Source organism: Amblyomma mixtum, chromosome 2, assembly GCF_055824585.1.
Source record: "Amblyomma mixtum isolate Tamu chromosome 2, ASM5582458v1, whole genome shotgun sequence".
NCBI classification, from domain to species: Eukaryota; Metazoa; Arthropoda; class Arachnida; order Ixodida; family Ixodidae; genus Amblyomma; species Amblyomma mixtum.
This window is the reverse complement of record NC_143013.1, coordinates 264121598-264141556: the sequence shown is the minus strand read 5'-3', so window position 1 is coordinate 264141556 and position 19959 is coordinate 264121598. Positions and strand designations below refer to the sequence as shown.

At 43.8% G+C, this 19959-nt stretch overlaps 3 protein-coding genes across 8 annotated transcripts in view; 2 read left to right on the top strand and 1 right to left on the bottom strand.

Annotated features, from left to right (window-relative positions):
• Positions 1–10654, top strand: part of PolrMT (mitochondrial RNA polymerase) — a 45360-nt gene extending 34706 nt beyond the window's left edge. The window contains exons 27-33 of the mRNA XM_089573820.1: positions 1370–1501; positions 2621–2667; positions 3554–3652; positions 6182–6254; positions 8142–8233; positions 8339–8418; positions 10451–10654. Coding sequence (XP_089429946.1) covers positions 1370–1501; positions 2621–2667; positions 3554–3652; positions 6182–6254; positions 8142–8233; positions 8339–8418; positions 10451–10500 — 573 coding nt within the window. The 3' untranslated portion in view covers positions 10501–10654. The remainder of the gene's footprint in view (positions 1–1369; positions 1502–2620; positions 2668–3553; positions 3653–6181; positions 6255–8141; positions 8234–8338; positions 8419–10450) is intronic.
• A 1633-nt stretch (positions 10655–12287) lies between these two features.
• Scox (Synthesis of cytochrome c oxidase) lies at positions 12288–18782 on the bottom strand. The gene is made up of 7 exons (XM_089573819.1): positions 18014–18782; positions 17858–17938; positions 17677–17767; positions 16944–17141; positions 16432–16524; positions 15085–15200; positions 12288–12596 (listed from the first exon to the last, which is right to left on the bottom strand). Exons 1-7 carry the CDS (start codon positions 18089–18091, stop codon positions 12447–12449), a joined length of 807 nt encoding a protein of 268 aa, XP_089429945.1. The 5' UTR covers positions 18092–18782; the 3' UTR covers positions 12288–12446.
• The window catches only part of LOC149363853 (cyclin N-terminal domain-containing protein 1-like), a 437455-nt gene continuing 435692 nt past the window's right edge, over positions 18197–19959 (top strand). The window contains exon 1 of one of the 6 annotated variants that reach the window (XM_089573811.1): positions 18197–18757. In XM_089573811.1, the coding sequence (XP_089429937.1) occupies positions 18578–18757 (180 nt within the window). In that variant the 5' untranslated portion in view covers positions 18197–18577. The remainder of the gene's footprint in view (positions 18758–19959) is intronic. The other 5 variants (XM_089573814.1, XM_089573816.1, XM_089573812.1 and 2 more) reach the window with 5 other exon arrangements.

Here is a 19959-nt window from a genome sequence, read left to right as displayed (position 1 = left end):
GCATTATCCTGTCCCTCTTGATTGGCATTTAAAGTGCCTAATCGCATTGCAATGGGCTGACAATGACAAAGACTCCTTATGCCACGAGCAGAGGTCGAGTGTTGACAATGGCAAAGCTCTCTTTCTTCTTGGTGCTGCTTGTAGCTATATTGGCTACCATCATCCTTGTTCATTGTACACATATGTAAACGTATTCTTCCCTCAACAGTAAGGCAGTTGTATGTGATACTGCAAGGCTTCAAGGTCTGATCTTGGATGTCATCGTGATCGAATATTGATGTGATCGTGGATGTCAAGAGATACTTTATTTGTGTGTGTATTACCGTAAAAACCCGCGTATAATACGAACCCGAATATAATACGGGGCTAAGTTTTAGAGACGCGAAATGGGAAAAAAAGTTTCACCCGCGTATAATACGAGTAACACAAGCTCATAGAAGACATTTATTCAAATCGCATCCCGCACTTCACTTCAATTACTTTGTTCTTCAGTAGCGCTTTCTTCGGACATTTCTTTGTCCGACAAATCATCCCAAATGTACTCATCTTCCGTGCCATCGAGGGTGTTCGAGATGCCGCACTTCTTAAGCCCGCTTCAGCCGCCCAGTTGGCGTCACTGCAGGCTCACCTGAGCGCATCCACTCTGTGTAGCACCGCCTGCCTGCGTCCTTGAACGGTTTGTTTACACAACCATCAAACGGCCACGAAAGCTTTGTCGTGTTCCGCTGCACGCGAAAAGGGCTTCTTTCTGTTGTGGCCATCCACGAATGCTTCCTTCGACGACACCAAACTGCCTCCCGGCCGCACCGTTGCCGATGTTCTCCGCAGCCAAAATCGCTTGAAAGTAGCAGAGTACTGTTTTTGAGACCGTGACATCGTGCTCTCTAAAACAATATCCACTTCACGAAGCGTGCCTTACATGCGAGCACGTGCGTTGTCAACAGGCGCACGGCACACCTCGACCCCCCGGCGCACCCAACGGATCAACAAAGAAACGACGTCGCGACGTCGTTTGTCGAGAGTAACGAAGCCAAGCCGTAGCCACGCGCCAATAGCAAGGCCAAGCCGTAGCCACGCCACAAAAACGAAACCAAAACTTCGAGCAACTTCGAAAATTTTTGTTCGGATCCGCAAATAGTACGAGGCAGAAATTTAGGACGCTAATTATGGGAAAAAAACCGTATTATATGCGGGTTGTTACAGTACACACACAAATGTTTCTCCGGCTAACTTTTCTGGCTTTTTTATCATACTCTCTCTCCTGCTTATTGCCATTTTACTATACCTTCTTTCTGAAGTTTGTCATTAGCTTAAAAAGAGAGAAGTAGTTCTGACCATCTGTTTTCCTCTCACAATGCGTCCCCTTCAGGACTGGTTCACCATTTGTGCCAAGATGATTGCACACGTGTGCTGCCAACCGGTCTCGTGGGTGACTCCGCTGGGGCTGCCCGTCATCCAGCCATACCACAAGCCAACTTCAGTCAAGAGCCCAGTGTCGTATGTGAGTGGCTTGGCTCTGATCTCCCCCTCTTTTCGGTCCTGCCTTGTAGATGTCTTGCATTCGATGCAGCCATTTGCAGTACCATTTGCGTTGTGCTTGTAGTGTTTAACGGATTTCCTCCTCAACTGCCCCGAACTTCTTGCATATTGCTGTTGGGCCAGACAAGGTGTGCATAGCAGCGGTGTTTTGCAGCTCTGCAAGTGACTAAACAATTAAAGAAGTACAAAGGTCAAATTTTTGGGTATGTGTTTTCTTCTTTGGGACCATGCACAAGACAGTATGCATGGATCGCCATATGGAATTCGTGTCTGCCGAGGAAATAATTTATTATTCAGTTCCTTCGCTTGTGCCGTCTCAGTTTCAAACAGCTGAATGATGGCTGTGATGTTGAATTGGAATGAGGTCACGCTAGACATGAAAAGAAGTGCATTATAATTGCTGCTTTGCCATTTTAATTCGCTCCAACTCTTACACCAGTCTGCCACAAGAACTGAAGTGATAATGAAGGAACGAGCAACTATGATATCCTAGCTTTTTTATGCCTGATGTGGCGTGAAATCTATTTCGGCGTCAAAGTTACCATTCAGCTGTTGCAAATAAAACCGAAACAGCATAAGGAATATAAACACGAATTATTTTCCAGCAGTAGGCAGATTTCATGTGGTGAATTGTGTTTAGAGATGCCTTGCACACCATTACAAAGAAAGAACACACAACCATGTTTTATTTTTTGGCCTTTTATAGCCCATAAAAGCCCTGTTTTCAGTGAAACCGACCTCTTTGTCATTAGAATGCAATAATCAGTTGATATAGGCTGACATTTTGTTCTCATCATCCCGTTAAGAAAGTTTGCCTAAGTGCCGTGGATTTTGGAGAACGATAGAAACGCAGCGAATGGTCACATCTTAAGACAGTCGACACTGCACACTGCCAGTTCTGATGGGTCAAATTGCTAGTCTTTGTCAAACAAGCTGTATTCCAAGCATTTCATGATTTACTGAAAAGCTGAACGGCAAGTTTGTTGTAAAATGTTTGATAGCCTTGTTTTGTGCTTTCCTTTTCTGTGTGGAGCTTCATTTTCTAAAGTGTGGTGCCCTGTTTCCCTTTCTTCTTTTTCAGGGTGACAGGATAAGTCCGGAGTTTCGATCAGTCTTCGAAATGCACCAGTAAGTCGGTCAAATGGTGTGACCACATTTGTAAATATGTACAGTGAAGAATGTCCGCTCAGTAACGGGTGCTCGTTTTAGGCATGAAATGGTTACAGATAGTGTTTTGTGGGCATTAAAGAGTGAAATTCGTAAAGTTTATCCTTTTCTGTAAAATTTTAAAAACCTGCCCACCTCAGGTCCATCAGAGTCATCCTGAAGATTCCAGAAAGAAAAACTTGTATTAAATAGCCAAGTTGGAGAGAGGCATAGGTACGAGAGCTCACAGGAGTGCAGCTACAGTTCCCATGTTGAATCATGTACATGGCGCAGAGGATATTGTCTGTGCACTTTTTATGCACGAGCACTAGAGCCCCTACTTGCCTATTCCGCCGTTGTTGTCTTTTCCAGTCCATCCTACTGTCCACTGTGGCAGGTAGCACTTAAATTAATGACTGGTTGCGAGAGATTGCTTGGGAAGAGCAACCTGGGTTGCACCAGTCCAACCGATGGCAGCACCTGCCACCTTAAGTCCAACTTCACTGATCTTTGTCTGAAGCCTGCTTGAAAACTGAGCCTCGAACCAAAATTGAAGTGAAAACCGAAATGCTACTGCACCTGATTAACATTTGGCCTCACCATGGTAAATCATACCCCATTTTTAGTTTGCTCTGCACCTGATTGCCCTGAGCAGCCAACTAATAAGCATATTTCACGCTTAAGCAATCAAGTTTATTACTACTACAGTTTGCACTGAGAGCTGCTATGTTACTACTATTAGTGAGGAAGCAGACTGACGTGTGTGAAGATGATATTTTCTGTAATGGTGATACGGGGATGTCCTCTTATAGGTTAGCAAATTTGTGATGGTACCATTGCGATGCATGCCTGTACTGCTCACTTTCAGGCGTCCCAACGTGATGAAACAGAAGAACGGCTTTCCTCCAAACTTCATCCACTCCCTTGACTCAAGCCACATGATGCTGACTGCCATTTTCTGCCAGAAGTGAGTTTTTCTTGCTCTTCGTTGTTGATGTTTTACAAATGGAAAATTTTATGTTTCTTGCTCTGTCTTGTGCCTTTTCTTTCGTGGTACTGATTCTCTCGTGAAGTTTGGCTTTTCTGGAAGTCATAGGTATGCCAGGTCTTTATCACAAACAGCATATTACTTTTGTTGCAATTTCAAGGTGCCATAAATGGCATCCCATGCAAAAGCTTAAAGGGAGACTGCATAGGTTTTAGAAATCAACGAGCTTAAGAAGGTCGAATGTGTGAAACCTTCAGGTAAAGCATGCAAAGTCTTTTTGGGCTAGCACTTGAAATAGTGAAGTAATCGCCGATTGAAATCCTGACACCCTTCAAGCTTCTCCGCAGTGCACAACGCCAAGTGGGGGGGGGGGGGGGGGGGGGCGCATGATGACGTCATCGAAGGTATCGGTACATTTCCAACGCACAAACGCGTGCTTTGAAGGAAAAAAAAACCAGCGCCACCGAAGGCGAACCCTGCCGAGAGTTGTTTGGCAGCGTCTAACGAGTCGGCAGGGTGTGGCTGACGACAGCGGTAATTTGAAATCATACCTTCCATGATGTTACGCTGAGTTTCTCTGCACTGCTCCGGTGCATTGAGGAAAAGCGCAAAATTCAATCGTCTCGATTACGTCACTATTTTAAATGCTAGTGAAAAAACACTTGGCATGCTTTACCTACAGCCTATATAGATTTGAATCCTTCAATATCGCGAAATTCTAAAAAAAGTGCTGCAGTTGCCCTTTAATCAAGTACATTTATCAGATCGAACTCATCTTATAGTGATAAGTTATCATAGCAACTATACTTATTTGGAATGGAGTGGAGATAGCTATTGACATAAGGTTGGAATGGGCATACGTGCCAGTGTGTTGTGTGAGCATGCCTAGGTGGTGCTTAGGCTTCTCCTGCCTGAACCATGGGCAAGTCTGTGGTCAGTCTTTACATTAAGGGGGGACACTGGTCTTGAAAAAAAAAATTTTATTAATGAAGTCACAGTTACGAAATCTCCGGGGAATATGTATATTTCTGTGCTGATTCTAAATATGTCATTTAATTTCATGTAAAACAATTCCTTAAGAACTTATGCACTTTTTATGCTAGTATTTTGCAGATAGTTTTGAAGAAAATTGGCTGCGGGAAACTCGCTTAAATGTATGCCATTATGTTCTCTTGACACCAAGGAATGCAATAAGAGTGAAATTGTCTTCCTGCCTATCATAGAACATAATTTATAGGGTTTTGAAGTTGTCGCTTCAGAAATGAGAAGGAAAGTGTGTATTCCTGTTTCTGAAGTGGCAGCTTCAAAACCCCGTAACTTAAGTTCTATGAGAGCCAAGATGATAATTTTACCCTTATTGTATTCCTTGGTGTCAAGAGAACCCAATGGCATACATTTCAGCGAGTTTCCTGCAGCAAATCTTCTTCGAAACTCTCCGCAAAATACTTGCATAAAAAGTGCATAAGTGCTCAAGGAATTGTTTTACATGAAATTAAATGACACATCTAGAATCAGCGCACAAAAATACATGTGCGCTGAAAGTTTCATAACTATGACTAAATTAATAAAATTTTCTTTTCAAGACCAGTGTCCCCCCTTAAGCTAATGTTTTGTGTTGATTTTTAAGCAATGTAGAATTTGCTGATGGTACTTGTCATGTCCATACCAAATAAACTGGCACGTGTCATGCATGAATAGGTATATAGCTGGTAGTGTGAAAATATACTCTTATACTATAGTGCGAAAATAGGTCAGTTCACGGTTGTGTTAGCATCCAGGTACACTGCACAAGGAAGATTCATGGTGCCATCGGTTGCTATATGAAGCACTTGCCTAAAGATAAAAAGCAGCATAGGCGATGGATGCAGTGAATTTTTGTTGCAGTTTGTTTGTAGCATTTCCTTCTTTTAAGAACCTACCAACTTGCAGTAAGCCTGCTATTGCATTCTCTCCTAAGAGTAAGTTGGGATGGAACCACATATCTTTGTCATAAATTACTGTGAACTGCTTTTTTCTTAGTTTCTACTAGAGTTTTTTGTGTAAAAATAAAATACGGGAGTATGATGTAATGTGTATGTCCAATGCAGAGGTGCATGAAGTTAACTTCAACTTCAATACAGCGTTCTTAATGTTGACATGATCTGTGTTTATTGAGAGTCGGCTTTACTAGGTACAGCTTGTTGTTGATTTCATTATCCAAAGTTAGTGGACGGCACTTTATTTGTTAGTTTACACTTGACTGGCTTCAGGCAATCTTTGTGCAGACCATTGGTCATCTCTAGTTTACTTTAGTAAGCCTGCAAAGCGCACGCATCAGCTCTTCCACTCCCGGTTAAATCGGCATGTTGTTGTTGTTTATCTCTGTGTTGTAGTTGTTGTATTATGCATGATTTTTATCTTTAATGGTTACAGTCCAGTTCTGGAGTGTAGTGCTTCCAGTATGCCTAGTGAATTTGATGTAGATTATACTGTTCTTAATGTACTGTTGTAATATTTTCCCAATTTCAGGGCAGGAATTCAATTTGTGTCTGTTCATGACTGCTTCTGGACTCATCCAAACACAGTGGACATCATGAACAAGGTAAGGACGTAAACCTACTACGGTCTCTTTCCAGCGGAAGAGTGCAGGTTCATGCGAAAGTTTGCTTTTTATTTTTGTTGCCATCACGCACATTTTACAATCTTCTGCAGTTCATGTTTGGTTCCCATTAAAAAAGCCCGGTAACTTGTTTAAATGTATGGAACTAATGTGGACAGACTGTATTTCGAGGCGTGCAAGTCGTGAGCGTAGCTAACTAGATGCTACCGAACACAAGTGACTGATTACCATTACTGCATCTGAAATTGATTTCAGTGGTCAATTACAGCCCATGAAAAATAACTGAACAGGATTACTGTTATGTTATTTTTCATTAGTCTTTTATTAGCATAGCACAAATATGCATGGACGAGAATAAGCTGTTGCGGCTTGCTTAATAATATAGTCTGTTGCAGTACATATGTTGGTAATTTCACCTTCAGTTGTTTTTCAACGGTTTCTTCGGCATTTTTCCCCCCATTTCCTGAGCAGAGTGCTTCGCTTTAAGGCATGAAAACTTTGTGCACCACCTCGAAGATACTCAAAGCACCACTTCTCACGGTTATTCGCGCTCTGAGGGGACAAAGCCCAAACTCAGTAAACATGACATTCCATTGTTACCTCGCAGAGATTTAGAGCTTGAGTGCTCGCATAAGTGCTCCACTGTAAGACTGAGAAATGAAGCATGCAGCCTGGTTACTTTTGGTAAAGACAGTAAAAGTCTGTTCACAGTGTTTAAGGAAGCTGTTACTTATTATACAGAGAGTTTGTCATTAAACTGAGAAACCATTGCAGGTTTTGGGGAAAATTAAATGTGTTCATTAAATGCGTAAATTTTCAAGAATATAGGAAAACTGTTGGATATTCTTGCTTAAAATGTGACCAGAGCCATCTCTCTTGTGCAGCACCATAAGTTAGTCATTTGAACTGGGTAGTGCTAAGCTTGTTTTACTGCTGAACTTTATTTATAGCCTGGTACTTTGTACTGCTGTTTTCCTGTTTCCCTTTTCTGTTCAGAGTTTTCCCATTTGCTTTTACTTTTTCAGAATTTTTGACCAAAGTGCTTTTGTATTTGCTTACTTGCATGTGTGTTGTCTGAACTTAAGACAGTGGTTAGTGTAGAGAGCAGTAGTGAACCAGTGAGGTAGCACTAATGAAGGGGGCTGTCTTAAATCTTACAGTGACTACAGGTCTCGCGTTAAACCACACAGCAAAATTGTTTAGGTGCGGGCAGCGTGTTGTAATGCTTCAAAAGGCCCAGAACAAGTTTGCAGCAGCATCTATAGCCCCGAAAAACAACTGTCTCCATGCATTCGTCCACTCTTTCATTACATGAATTGCAATGAAGACACTTGGCATTTTTTTTTTTTTTGAGCAAGTGGACAGGTATTTGACGTTCACTTTGCTGTCACTCCCACAGTGAGGTACAGTGCAGGAGGCTTGTATTCCATGCTACCAAATGTACCACTAACATGTATGCTTCCATTGGCTGTTCATTTTTTGCAACAACGTTATTCGGATGGATTGGGTATTTGGACCCTGAAGGGATTACCTCCTCAGTGGTGCCATTTAACAGTGGTAGCTATTAGAGCAACATCTCAGAAAAAAAAAAAAGCCAAGTCTGGGTCATTTATGGGACGAAAATGAGAGGAGCTCGACTGTACTTGGCCTTGTGAGGAGGAAAAGGTAACAAGCAGGAGAGGTGTGTTAAAAGTGCTGCACGAAGTGCAAACTGCAAATCGTGAAAGAATCTTTCAAAAGCCCGTCTTGAAGCCATGTGCCAAGGCGCGGCTGCTGTTGTTCATGAGCACACTTCGGGTAAATGTCCGCGTACTTTGTTTCTCTTTTTCCTGATACGATCTTGATGGTACTGCAAAAATATTTGTGCAGATATGTCGAGAGCAGTTTGTGGCCCTTCACAGCGAGCCCATCCTGGAGGATCTCTCGAAGCACTTTGTTAAGACGTTTGGGTACAAGGAGAGGTGAGGGCCGTACTGTTGTGTCTGCATTGGTAGAAACTCTTACCTGAGCCACTTCTTCACTCTGGCCATTGTCTCTTCTTTTTTTTTTTTCCTGTTCCGCTTCAGCGAGATCAAGGGAGCCTCAACAATGGGGGAGCTAGCCATGCTGAAGCTTAACAAGGTCATCACACAAATACCTAAAAAAGGTGAGTTGGGGCCCGCGCCTCAAAGCAGGGATTGCATTGAGGGATGGTGACGACAAATTGAATTTGTCCTGTATCGGTAGGTTACAGCGTTGTAACGACTTGTGAAGTTACTTTTACTGAAAACAGCTTTTATGAGCTAGAAAAGGTCAAAGAATGTAATACAGGTGTTGCCACCCCCTGTGATTTTTGCAAACAAACTGCAGTGATGTCAGTGCCGATTTTTAAATGCGGATCTCTGAGGCCATTCATTTCTAAATGGTGATCACAGAGGCCTCTTTGGTTTTGCTTTTTTGAGTTTCAGTCGAGTAGCAGGGGAAAAAAAAATGTCCCCATTTAATGCAAAATTGGCACTCTTGTACCAAGAGTCACTGAAAAATGGCAATGCACTGCTTGCGAATTGTTGTCGAAAAAATCAAAATAAAACGTTCTGAGCACCGGTCTGACCTCGTACTTCACCTTTAGCGGAGCAAAGCTACAGGCGTCAAATGCTTTAGAAGACATTTTCTTTGCTTTAATTAGAGGTATACTATATATTGGCCTTAACGCAGTCAAAAGCCGCACTTAGAAGCAAAGAAAGCGTAATCTCACTGTAACAGCAGGGTTCGAGGCACAGTGCTTGCGTCTATGTAGCTTTCAATTTTACATGGCTGAATTAGCACTTACAGAGTAGTGCCCAAAGATTTCAGAAGCCGTCATACAGAAGTGCTTTCTGTGGCTCACAACACACTGCTTGAGATGTAGATGAGCCCTGCAAGGTGTGTGAATTATTGGTTGTATTTCTTGCTTGAATAGAGGTGCTTATGCTCAGTGTGTCAGTAGTTGCCAGTGCAGGTTACCTGCACATTTAAAGCATTCTGTGGTCACCAAAAGCATTCTGTGGTCACCATGGTGTCGTTGCTGTTCACTTCGGTGTTATACCCCTGTCACATGGGCATTTCGAAGGCCCTCGAACCGATAGTCTATCGACTCGAAAGTGATCGAGCGCTGCTACACGGCCAGTTTGAATGGCCATCGAGTCAATAGTCTATCGAGTCGACGGAGCAGCCCGGAACTCTATCGAGATTTCGAGGGCCTTCGAGCGTTGCCCAAGGTTGCTAGCATTGCTTCGAACGACAACAAACATGGCGGCGCCCTTCAAAGCTGGACCCCTCGCTTCGGACTGAATTCTCGTTGTTGCTGCCTTTTTCTGTCCGTTCACTGGTCATAAATGGGGCACCGGTCTTTCGCTTCGTCTCATCTTGCCTGCAAGAAAACATATAAGTGATAAATTTGCTTTATTTTTTATTTGAAGTGAAGTGACGATTCTGCCCCTACTAGGCCTAAGAGAGTTGGTTTGTTGGGAGTAATGGTTCCTGTTTTGACAACCAGATGGCGCCACTAGAGGCTGAGTTTATTTTTGCGTCTCTGCTAGCATACACTGAACTAAATGTGGGAATGCGCCTGCGTTTAGCGTACGTAAGCGTGCATACGCTCGTGGTACGTAGACAGCATAAATTTATGCTCTTTTCTCACTGTATCTGTGTATGCCGTGAGCGGCGACGTGATGCGCACAGCGAGAAGCAGCAGCGGCGCGGCCGTTCCGACTCGCCCGGGCGTCAAGAGATGAGAACAGGTCCTAGTTTTTGCGGCGAGCGAATCCGCTTCGCTTGCCGGATTTTTTAACAAGTGTGAATGCGCCTTATAACTGAAAAAAAGTGTTCGTTAATGTATTTTTGTTATTTGCGCGAAACCGAACGTAGCGATTGTGGCGCCACACGAGCTTGGCGTAAGACGCGAGAACGATTTCAATGGCCATTGAGATTTGCCGTGTAGCAGCTCCACAACTCCCTCGAGTTCGATGGCGATCGAAAATCTCGATGGCCATTGAAACTGGCCGTGTGACAGGGGTATTACTTTTGATTTTGACTTATATTTTCTCTGGCTGACAGCTATGAGAAATGATACCAGTGTTTCTTTCGTGGCCACTATTGGACCAATGTCCAATCGGAAGTGTACGTAGCTGCTTTCACTAATGTCGTTCTAACTTTTTCAGGTTCATTCAAGCTGGAAAAAGTGCTCGACTCTGTGTACTTCTTCAGTTAGGCTCCATTCAACTTATCTAGGTCAAAGAAAAGTAAAAACTGGGCAGACTGCAAAGTAGGCCTCATTGTTGTATACATGTACAGAAACTCTGTAATTAGACTGTAATATAAAAATAAAATATTGATAAATAAAGCATATGCTTTTAGGCCTTCTCTGAATTTGTTGCTTCGTTTCCTCTGCTCCTCAAGAACTGGAAATGGAAAAATTAATGGGTAAGGCTTGATTGGTGATTTGAATTCTATGACCTGAAAACACTCCATCCTGTTGTTCATTACCACTTTTTTTTCATGCTTGAAGAGGCCTTGGCTATCTTCTCTACAAACTTGATACTGAGAAGACAGACGATAAATCAACTTCTTCCATAAGAGTAGGTTGAGGTTATAATCTAGTCTAATGATGACTGCAGTCAAAAACTGAAGTGCTGCGTTGTTATGGATTCAAGAGCCTCGTTTTGTAAGCAGTTCCACATAAAAAACTTGTTAAATACTAAAATGACTGAAAAACATTAAAAGAGAAAAACCCTTGAAAGAGCAAGAAAGAGCTGTGAAGTTTGTACGCCAGAAAGCTGTCAAATTCAAAGGTGAATGGGCAGGGTTCAGACTTGCTTGGTTTTTGACTTGCATCTTCATAAAATGAAAAAGGAAAATGAACATGAGTGAACTCTACCTTTTCATTACATCTTCAAGGCTAACAATGTTGGCATTGCCTGTCGGTCAAATAATAGACTCGCATCGTGTACAAATGTTTTTTTCTGTTCAATCAACTTTGCTAAAAATAAAAAGATTGATTCGACATGACTGGGACCAGAGTATATCTGCAGCTTGACTGTTTATAAAAGAAAACAAGATGCCCAGGCTTAGCTTGGTTAAGCCAAGAATGTGTTGCATATTGCGCGGTCTTTTTGCGCGAGGTATTGCTTGGCGGCACTCGATTTTCTCAGCAGCTTTTCCTCCGTGACGTCACGCGCCGGCGCAGCGCCCCTAGCGGGAGGAGCGGGAGTCAGGTGGTGGCTGCGGCCCGCGCGCGACCGCGCGAGTTGGGGCCCAGCTTTTCCTCCGGCTGTCGTGACGTCACGTCACGTGGTTTGGTGGCTGCCCGGCCGCGCCCAAGGGCTGAACTTAGTGATTGCAATATCCCTTTCAGGCGCTTTGTACACAATTGTGTAAGCGGCAAACTTACAGCTTTTTCTGAGAAACTGAAGCACTTAACAGTGATTTCATTATTTCAGTCAAATTGAGTACCTTTCTTGTTGCAAATAAGTTGCTTTTTTGTACCATGTAGCGAATGCAGTAAATAATATTTCACATAAGAGTGAGCTAGGTAGCACTTTGTCCGCCGTTTTTGTGCAGACAGATTTTGCCGCGAGTGAAAATATCGATTGTTTTTGCTCAATTTTGAGCGTAATGTGAATCTTCCAAACACAAAGCGATTCCACGATCCCTAGGGTGTTTACCTGACACACGTGAACATTTTGATGTTATTATTTCTAACAAATCTGACACTTTGTACGAAATTCTCCACATCGTTGTAAGAACTGACCTGCTGGTCTTTCACGTTCTAAAACTAACAAATTCCCTTTCTTGAGGCCTGAATATACTACTTAGGTGAAAAAATAATTGATTTCAGTGAGAACAAAAAATGGCGCCTGAAAGGGATATGGAACGCATAAAAACAACCCTGGTAGGTTATGTGGGTTGCAGTAAAAGAATTTTGAGGCATGCATTTATTTTTGTTATAAAACATACGCAATAAAAGGGAAATAAATTCAATAGTGGAGTACACAACAATTTGAGACAGTAGAATCCATGCTCGTTTAATCGCATATGCACATTATTCCTACACAAACACGCTAATAGTGTATTTACACCGCTATATTTTCATTGCCTGAACCTTAATTCACGCATGTTATGGCAATGAGAACACAAACATGAGGAGGAAGAAGTCCATCAGAACCATGAGCCTCCCTTGGCACGTTTGTACTTGAGGTCTTGAAGCTGAATGGCGTTTGCTATTTGAGAAGCTGTCCTATTCTGGCCGTAATAGTCGACGAACTCCCCGTCTGGATCCACCAAGTACATGATGACGGTGTGGTCGACCTGAAAGACCAGTTAAAGGGACACTGAGGAGAAATTGAAGTTGGCTTGTATCGACAGAATACCAGCTCCTGATTACAAAAACGCCACTCATACTGACAACAAAGCTCTTGTAACGTAGAAAAGAGCAAGAACCAAAATACAGGTATCGCCGCCACAGGCCAAACTCGCAAGTACAAGCGTGATGACGTCATTGGACAAAGCAGTGTTGCTAGAACCAATGGTTCTAGCAACTCTAGGACCCGAGAAACCACAAATCCCTGAGGCGCAGCCAATGCATGCGCAAATGTCCTTGACGTCGCCAGATGGCGCCATGTGCCCGGCAGCTACGTGCGCTCCTGAAGCATTGGGACCAATCAGCGCCTGTTTTCCGGCGGCGGGCTCCCGGTATTCCGCTAGCGGTAACAAGGTACACGGTATGCTAAAGGTGTCTATTTGCGAGAACTTCATTGACGACTTTGAGAACGAGATCCATCGTAACGCTGGCAAAACGCCAGTGCAAACGTAATCGAAGCGACTGTAGCGACGGCCGCAATAGCCGATAGATGCCCTCAATGAGTGGCCGGCGGTAGCTTTATTTTCGGCTGCTGCTAGGCCGCACTGCTGGCCGCCAGAAATCACGGAGTCTGCGGTACGTCATGCACACGTCATGTATCACATCACTTAGTCCTGTGTTGTCATAGGAGAATCCCAAGTTTGAATCAGAGCGGCGGCAAAAACTTTTTCAACTTCGAATCCAAATTTCTTAGAAATAAATGCATCTTTTGCTGCCGGCCAAGTGGCAACAAAGCCATGACATGCCGAACTATCGGATTTTACTATAAAAAAAATATTAATAGTGCTCTCCTCAGTGTCCCTTTAATGATGAACCTTAGTGGTTTATAACGACCTAAAGGGTGCAAAAATTAACAGTGCTTAATTAAGCACTGTTAATTAATTAAGTGGTCGTTATAAAAAGCTATTTTCATTCCACACACTAGTACACAAATGTACACTAGTGCTAGTTGAACCCCAGGTAGTCTGAAATAATTAGAAGCCCTCCACTAAGCTGTCTCTCATAACGTATGTCACTTTGGGGTATTCAACCCCATATATCACATGCTACCATTAGTCTGCAAAAGTTAAACGAAGGTAGCTGAAGCGTACGTATGAAAATCATATCCGCTAGACAAAAACATGCAGAAATGCATAAGTCGAAGTTCTGCTCTGGAACAACACCATAACAGTCTTGTCAGTAGAGATTTTTAGTATAGCGTTAGCGTGATAGCGGACCTAAGGGAAATTATATTAGCGTGCCGCAAGCAACTTATCCCCACAGACAGTTTTAGTGTAGCGTTTTGAAAACGCTAAATGCCATCTGCTTGACATGGATGCGAATGGTCCTTCTAAAATGGTCGACATTGCCGCTAACTTGCCAAAGTATAATATTTCCGAGTTTTTTAAACGAATTATTAGTGCAGCGTTCATTTTCGTCTGCAAAATGACCCCGAAATTGAAATAAAATGAAATAAAAACGTAAAACAGTGGCGCCATCTAGTAAAGGCAATGTTAACTATAAGCCGTTGGAGCAAGAATATTTGCCATCACATGACGTCTAATGTTCAAAAACTTGCGGAAAATTTAATATAAACACTCTTTTCATAATTCAAGTCCATAAAACACCGCAAAAACCTCCAAATTTATTTTCGCCTCGTTCCAGACGTTTTTGCTAGGTTTCTGCTGCGTTTCGGTCCGTTGCAGACGGTAGCAGTGCAGCTTGAGGTCCTATTAGGCTTGTGCGCTCCAGAATCGAGAGTGTATCTCAAAAACTGGGCTGAATTGCAGCTTAAACTTTACTGTCAAAGCAAGGTAAGTCATAGCGAAAAGCAAAAACACCAGTAGTTGCCGGTAAACACGGCGACCGGAATCGCAAGAGCTGCTGAATTGGCTGAAGCGGGCGGCTGTCGCTTGAAAAGACGCCGCCATGTTTCCATGCTAAGGGTGCAAAAGCCGCAACTGCCGCAACGCTAAATTCTGAAAATTGCGTGCGTACGCTAACGCTATTTCCTCGTTAGCATTCTGCGCATGCGCACTCTGGACCCGCTATTCCTCTATGCACGCAATTACGCAAAGCCCGCAATACTAAAACTCTCTATTTTCACTGTGCACTGACTGGCCACACAGCAGCAAAAATGAATGTGGCAAAAGACACCTGCAGAAAGGCACTGGATAATTATCGGCATGATTTTGATGTGACAAATTGGACAAATGCGCTGACATGAACTGAGGAATACACATCTCCCCAGTGTCTTCAGTGAGGAAACCAAATGCCTGCCATTCCAGGAACTATGAATTACATATGTCAGCTCTTTTGAAAAGAACGACACTCTAAATAAAACTGCACTGTCTCTAAATAAAACTGCACTGTGGATATAATTTTTCTGCAGTCGTGCAGAGCCTCCAGTCATACAAACTGTGCATGTGTCCTCGAGGCACTAGACATCTGACTTACAATGTAGTCTTCAGCTTCGTCCCGTGGGCCAGCGCTGAAGTACACTCTGAAGGCCCTCGATGCCTTCTCAACTTGCTCCTTGTTGCCGGTAAGGCCCAAGATCTTCGGATGAAACTCTAGACAGTGCACGCAGATTGACAAAGATGCAGTGGCAAGTTTGCAAATGGTTACATGTGCTGCTATAAGACTGATGTAGATGCAAAAAACAAACAAATATCATGCCAGCAAAGGTGAAAAAGTTTCATGGCACAGAAAGTTTCTGTATCCTGACATAATAGGGCAAGTTAAAGGTGCACTGAAGAGGATTCTGAACATGTCTTTTTGCCGCGGGAACTCGATCCACATGTTCCTAGCATTCTTAGAAACAGTGACTTATTGCCCTGTGTGGCCGATTTCTTCAATTAAAACGAATTAACGTCCGGCTCCCGCCTTTTTTTTTTAATTCTGCCTCGTACGGTGGGCGGAGTCGACCAACGCGTGGAGCGCCTTTCACCCAGTCCCGTGGAGGCTTTGCTTTCGCTTTATTTTGTTTTTTAGGTTTCCATGAATAAATAGTTTCATTCGCAGATAATATAGCCCCAAAATAAGCCCGAAGAAATAAAAATACGCGCGGACTATTTGCTACTACGGACTACTACGTATTACTCCGCCGATGGCAGAGTGGCAAGCCGCCACGGGACTGGGTGAAAGGCGCTCCACGCGTTGGTCGACTCCGCCCACCGTACGAGGCAGAATTAAAAAAAAAAGGCGGGAGCCGGACGTTAATTCGATTTAATTGGGGAAATCGGCCACACAGGGCAGTAAATTGCAGTTTCTAAGAAAGCTCGGAACCTGTAGATCGAGTTCCCGCGGCAAAAAGACAAGTTCAGATTCCTCTTCAGTGCACCTTTAATCTTTGAACATGGGCAAAACGAAATCTGTAGTCATATATAGAAATACAGTCTATGTGTTTGATGTAATTTGTCAGAACAGGGCTGGAAGAAAAAAAAAAAAACCTGTCGGGCCAGTTCATCTTTGAACATGGGCAAAATGAATTCTGTAGTCATATCTAGAAATGCAGTCTATGTTCTTGATGTAATTTGTGAGAAGACAACTCCAAGAAAAAAAAAAAAAAACTCACTGCTGCCTTACTGTTATGGCAACACAGCTACTGCCATAACTTTAAATATTAAAAGCCAATATTTTTTTTTAATGGAACATTGTTTTCCTTTTTTCTTTTCTGCCCAACAATAAGTGTACAAAACAACTTCTTTTCCTTTTACTCGTGCACTCTTCCTCGCATGTATAACATGCTGGGAAATGCTAATGAAAAATCCATGCAAAATAAGCACTGATGAAAATTTTCACCTGCCAAATAGGCTTTCACAGCTTTCGTATCGTCTCTCTCGGGGTCAACGGATATAAACAATGGCTGGAATGGGACATCCGGCATTTCTTTGTCTGAAAAAAGAAAAAAACGGAAGGGTTCATGCCCGGCAAATCACTGCCAGTGCGATTTCATGAGAAATTAGTTTTATTTTTAAACTAGTAATAAAATTAAGATGCAGTTTTGGAGGTAGCTTTACACTGAGTAATTCATAGCATACTAAAATACATGGGTGGAAATGGCACACACAAGTGCGGTGTGAGTCAGTTTCCATCTGTCTCACGCCTTTTTTGTGTGCCATCAATGCCTCAAGTGCCTACTGCCATGACGGCAGTTTAGTTACTGACGGCAGGCGTGAATAGCCAGACGTTTTGAGTGAATGTGTATACATCAGATTGTTTGGCAAACTCTAGCTTGTTCTAATGCAGCAAGCTTTCAACGTTTTACTCTCATATGCCGCATCTAGCAAGTAGAGAGCCAACATCACACTTACCTACGATATCTATGATCTTTGAGAGCTTTTCAAGCTCATCTGGGCAGATATCGGGGCAGTGGGTGAACCCAAAGTAGATGAGCAACCACTTCCCAAAAAAGTCCTTGCTCGCTTTGGGCTCGTTGTTGTGGTCTACAAGTTCAAAGGTGCCGCCGATGGCTGCTTTGCCCAAGGACCTCTTGCGCTCCTTGTCTAATGCTGTTTAAATAATGAGAAGGCAATAATGGGGGGGGGGGGGGGGGGCTCATTATGAAATATGCGAAAGAAAACATGATATATTCAAAGAAAATTAGCGCTAAATTGCTTCCTCTCATTAAAAACAAATAAAACAACGAAAGCAGGATTTTCCTCTGCTCTCCTTGGTTTCGAAGGCTGTTCAAACAAGTCCCGCAATGAAGTCTGAACTGAAATGCTTGATTAGAAACGATGATTTTCTTTTTTTGTGCAGCTGTCAGTCATAACTTTGCTAGGTAACTTTATGGCACATATACAGCCACCTCTAGCTCGGCACTGAGTGACAACAGTGTTACCAATTCCACGCAAAGACCAATTAATGGTGTTACAGCTCTCTCCACAACAATGAAGACAATCTACATTAGAAAGTGTGCTCTCATTCCTTGTCTCAGCAGAAGTATTTTACTACCATTCATGATATGACATGTGCACAGTTAGTAACCGTTCTCGTCGAAATGAGACACGACAAGGGCAGAAAAGACAAAAGCTTGTGTCTTACCTTCCTGCTTTTTTCGCTTGGTGTAAAGCATAAAACCCAGCAGGACGCCACCGACGGCGAAAGTGATGGTTAGGCTCTTCCATGTGATTGGCTGCGTGCAATATAGCCGGCAAAGTTAGAACAGCGCACGTGAAGAAACCGTTACACACACGTATCGAAGTTAACAGCGCATTACACGTACCACTTTTTTCTCTTTCGGCTTGGGCTTGATGGTTGCGAGCTCCCTGCGACTTCGAACGCAGCAGGATTCGATAGTTTGGAGCTGAAATTAAAGTTTTACTGGTTAACGCCCTGCATTACGACGGTTCGTCGCGGTGGGCTGAAGTTTGTAGCCAACCTTTGGAGGAGATCTGGAAGCAAGGCTCACTGTTCTTGAGAGCAATAGACGGTTAATTCGGCCTAACGTTATTAACATGGCGTTTCAGAGTGGTCTGTTCCAATAAGAACGAAAACTTTCAAAAAAACTCCTAGCCCCGAAACTCAGTGGCGTGCGTCTGCAACAGATCTAAACGGCGCCATCATCATAGTTGCCAAACGAAGCGCAGTTTTCGTATAAACGCAACAAAAAAATCGCTTGTATGCGTTTGTGTTTGAAAAGGTTGAAATATAATTGATTTAAAAATATTTTTCAACGATGTGCAAAAATGACGTTTCCTTTATAAGTGGTACTTGAAAGTGACTGAACATACGAAGACCAACATACCATGCTTAGCAGACGAACTGGTTTGCTTTCGCACGTGTGTTCATACTACTGCGTACAACTGGGTATCCGTGCTGCGAGTTCATTCCTGCTGTTTATTAATTTTAAAGTCATTTTCTTCCGGAACTGAAGTGCTACCAAACTATCTGTTAGCTCTCCAAAGTGTGCTGGACTTTCCTAGCGCGCAGGCGTGCGTAATCAATGGTTCAACTGAGCGTCTCCGCAAGCACAATGGCAGAGGAACAGAACGAGTCGGACTACGATGATGAAGTTCTTTTCACGAAACACACGCGACTAGTTGGCCCTGACCTGCTGGAGGATGTGCTGTGTATTCTTGCGCAGCAAAACGAAGAGGCCGTTCAAAATCCAGGAGAGTATCTGGTGAGTTTTTGGAAACTGTGCAGTGGCGTCCAGCGGCGAAATGCTGTTCCTTATGCGCACGTGCACATACCACCTAGTTGTAGCGTGCCTCGAAAACGCGCAAGCGTGTCGGCGTTTCTGACTTGTGGGCAGAATATGTTCTTGCTGTCGTGTGTGTGTACACGTATAACGGCGGGCAATGCACGATGCACAAGCGTCTCTGGAGTGTGTGTACCACTGTTGGTGTATGTGTGTGCGGAGTGGGGGGGGATTGGGGGGGGGGGGGGGAGCGACCTGAAATTGGGTGACCGCGGCGGCGGTGCTCCCCGTTGAATCATGCGTGACGATAGGGAATATGGTATGTAGTACGACATGAGGGGAAATGGATGTTGATACGGCGGGCTACCGCACTATGTACCGCACTCTATGATCCTTGCGGCGGCGTGGGGCGTAGAAGGCGTAGCAAGAAAATTAACTCATATACTCTTTCTGAGTCACGGAGGAAGAACCACGGCATTCGTTCTTTCAAAACGGTTCTTTCGAAATTACTCGTCTGCCATAGTTGGTGTATGTGTGTGCGGAGTGGGGGGGGATTGGGGGGGGGGGGGGGGGGGGGAGCGACCTGAAATTGGGTGACCGCGGCGGCGGTGCTCCCCGTTGAATCATGCGTGACGATAGGGAATATGGTATGTAGTACGACATGAGGGGAAATGGATGTTGATACGGCGGGCTACCGCACTATGTACCGCACTCTATGATCCTTGCGGCGGCGTGGGGCGTAGAAGGCGTAGCAAGAAAATTAACTCATATACTCTTTCTGAGTCACGGAGGAAGAACCACGGCATTCGTTCTTTCAAAACGGTTCTTTCGAAATTACTCGTCTGCCATACCCACGACCTACTGTGGCCTTGCCAAACTCCAGCCATGAAATAATAATAAAAAGCCTAAGAGGTAGCGTCACGTGAAAATTTTGTATCGACCTAGTCATAACAGAATAAGGTAGAAAGTCGGACCCCCACGTGACTGTCTGTGGAGCGTTTTATTGGCCAAAGCTGCGGATTTCAGCTCCCACACGGGCCGGCATCGCACAGCACACGGGCGCCTTTTGCGTTCGCCTCCATCGAAACGCGGCCGCCGCGGTCGGGTTCGAATCCGCGGGTACTCCGTCTTAGTAGCCAAGTGGTCTCAACCACTGAGCCATCGCGGAAATGAGAGAGAGAAAA

Coding starts and splice junctions, on each gene's coding strand:
- Scox (XM_089573819.1), bottom strand. CDS start 18,091: ATGTTAATAACGTTAGGCCGAATTAACCGTCTATTGCTCTCAAGAACA. Junction 15,201..16,431: donor TGTGAAAGCCTATTTGGCAG/GTGAAAATTTTC, acceptor TGCACTGTCTAG/AGTTTCATCCGAAGATCTTG. Junction 12,597..15,084: donor ACGAAGCTGAAGACTACATT/GTAAGTCAGATG, acceptor CTGGTCTTTCAG/GTCGACCACACCGTCATCAT.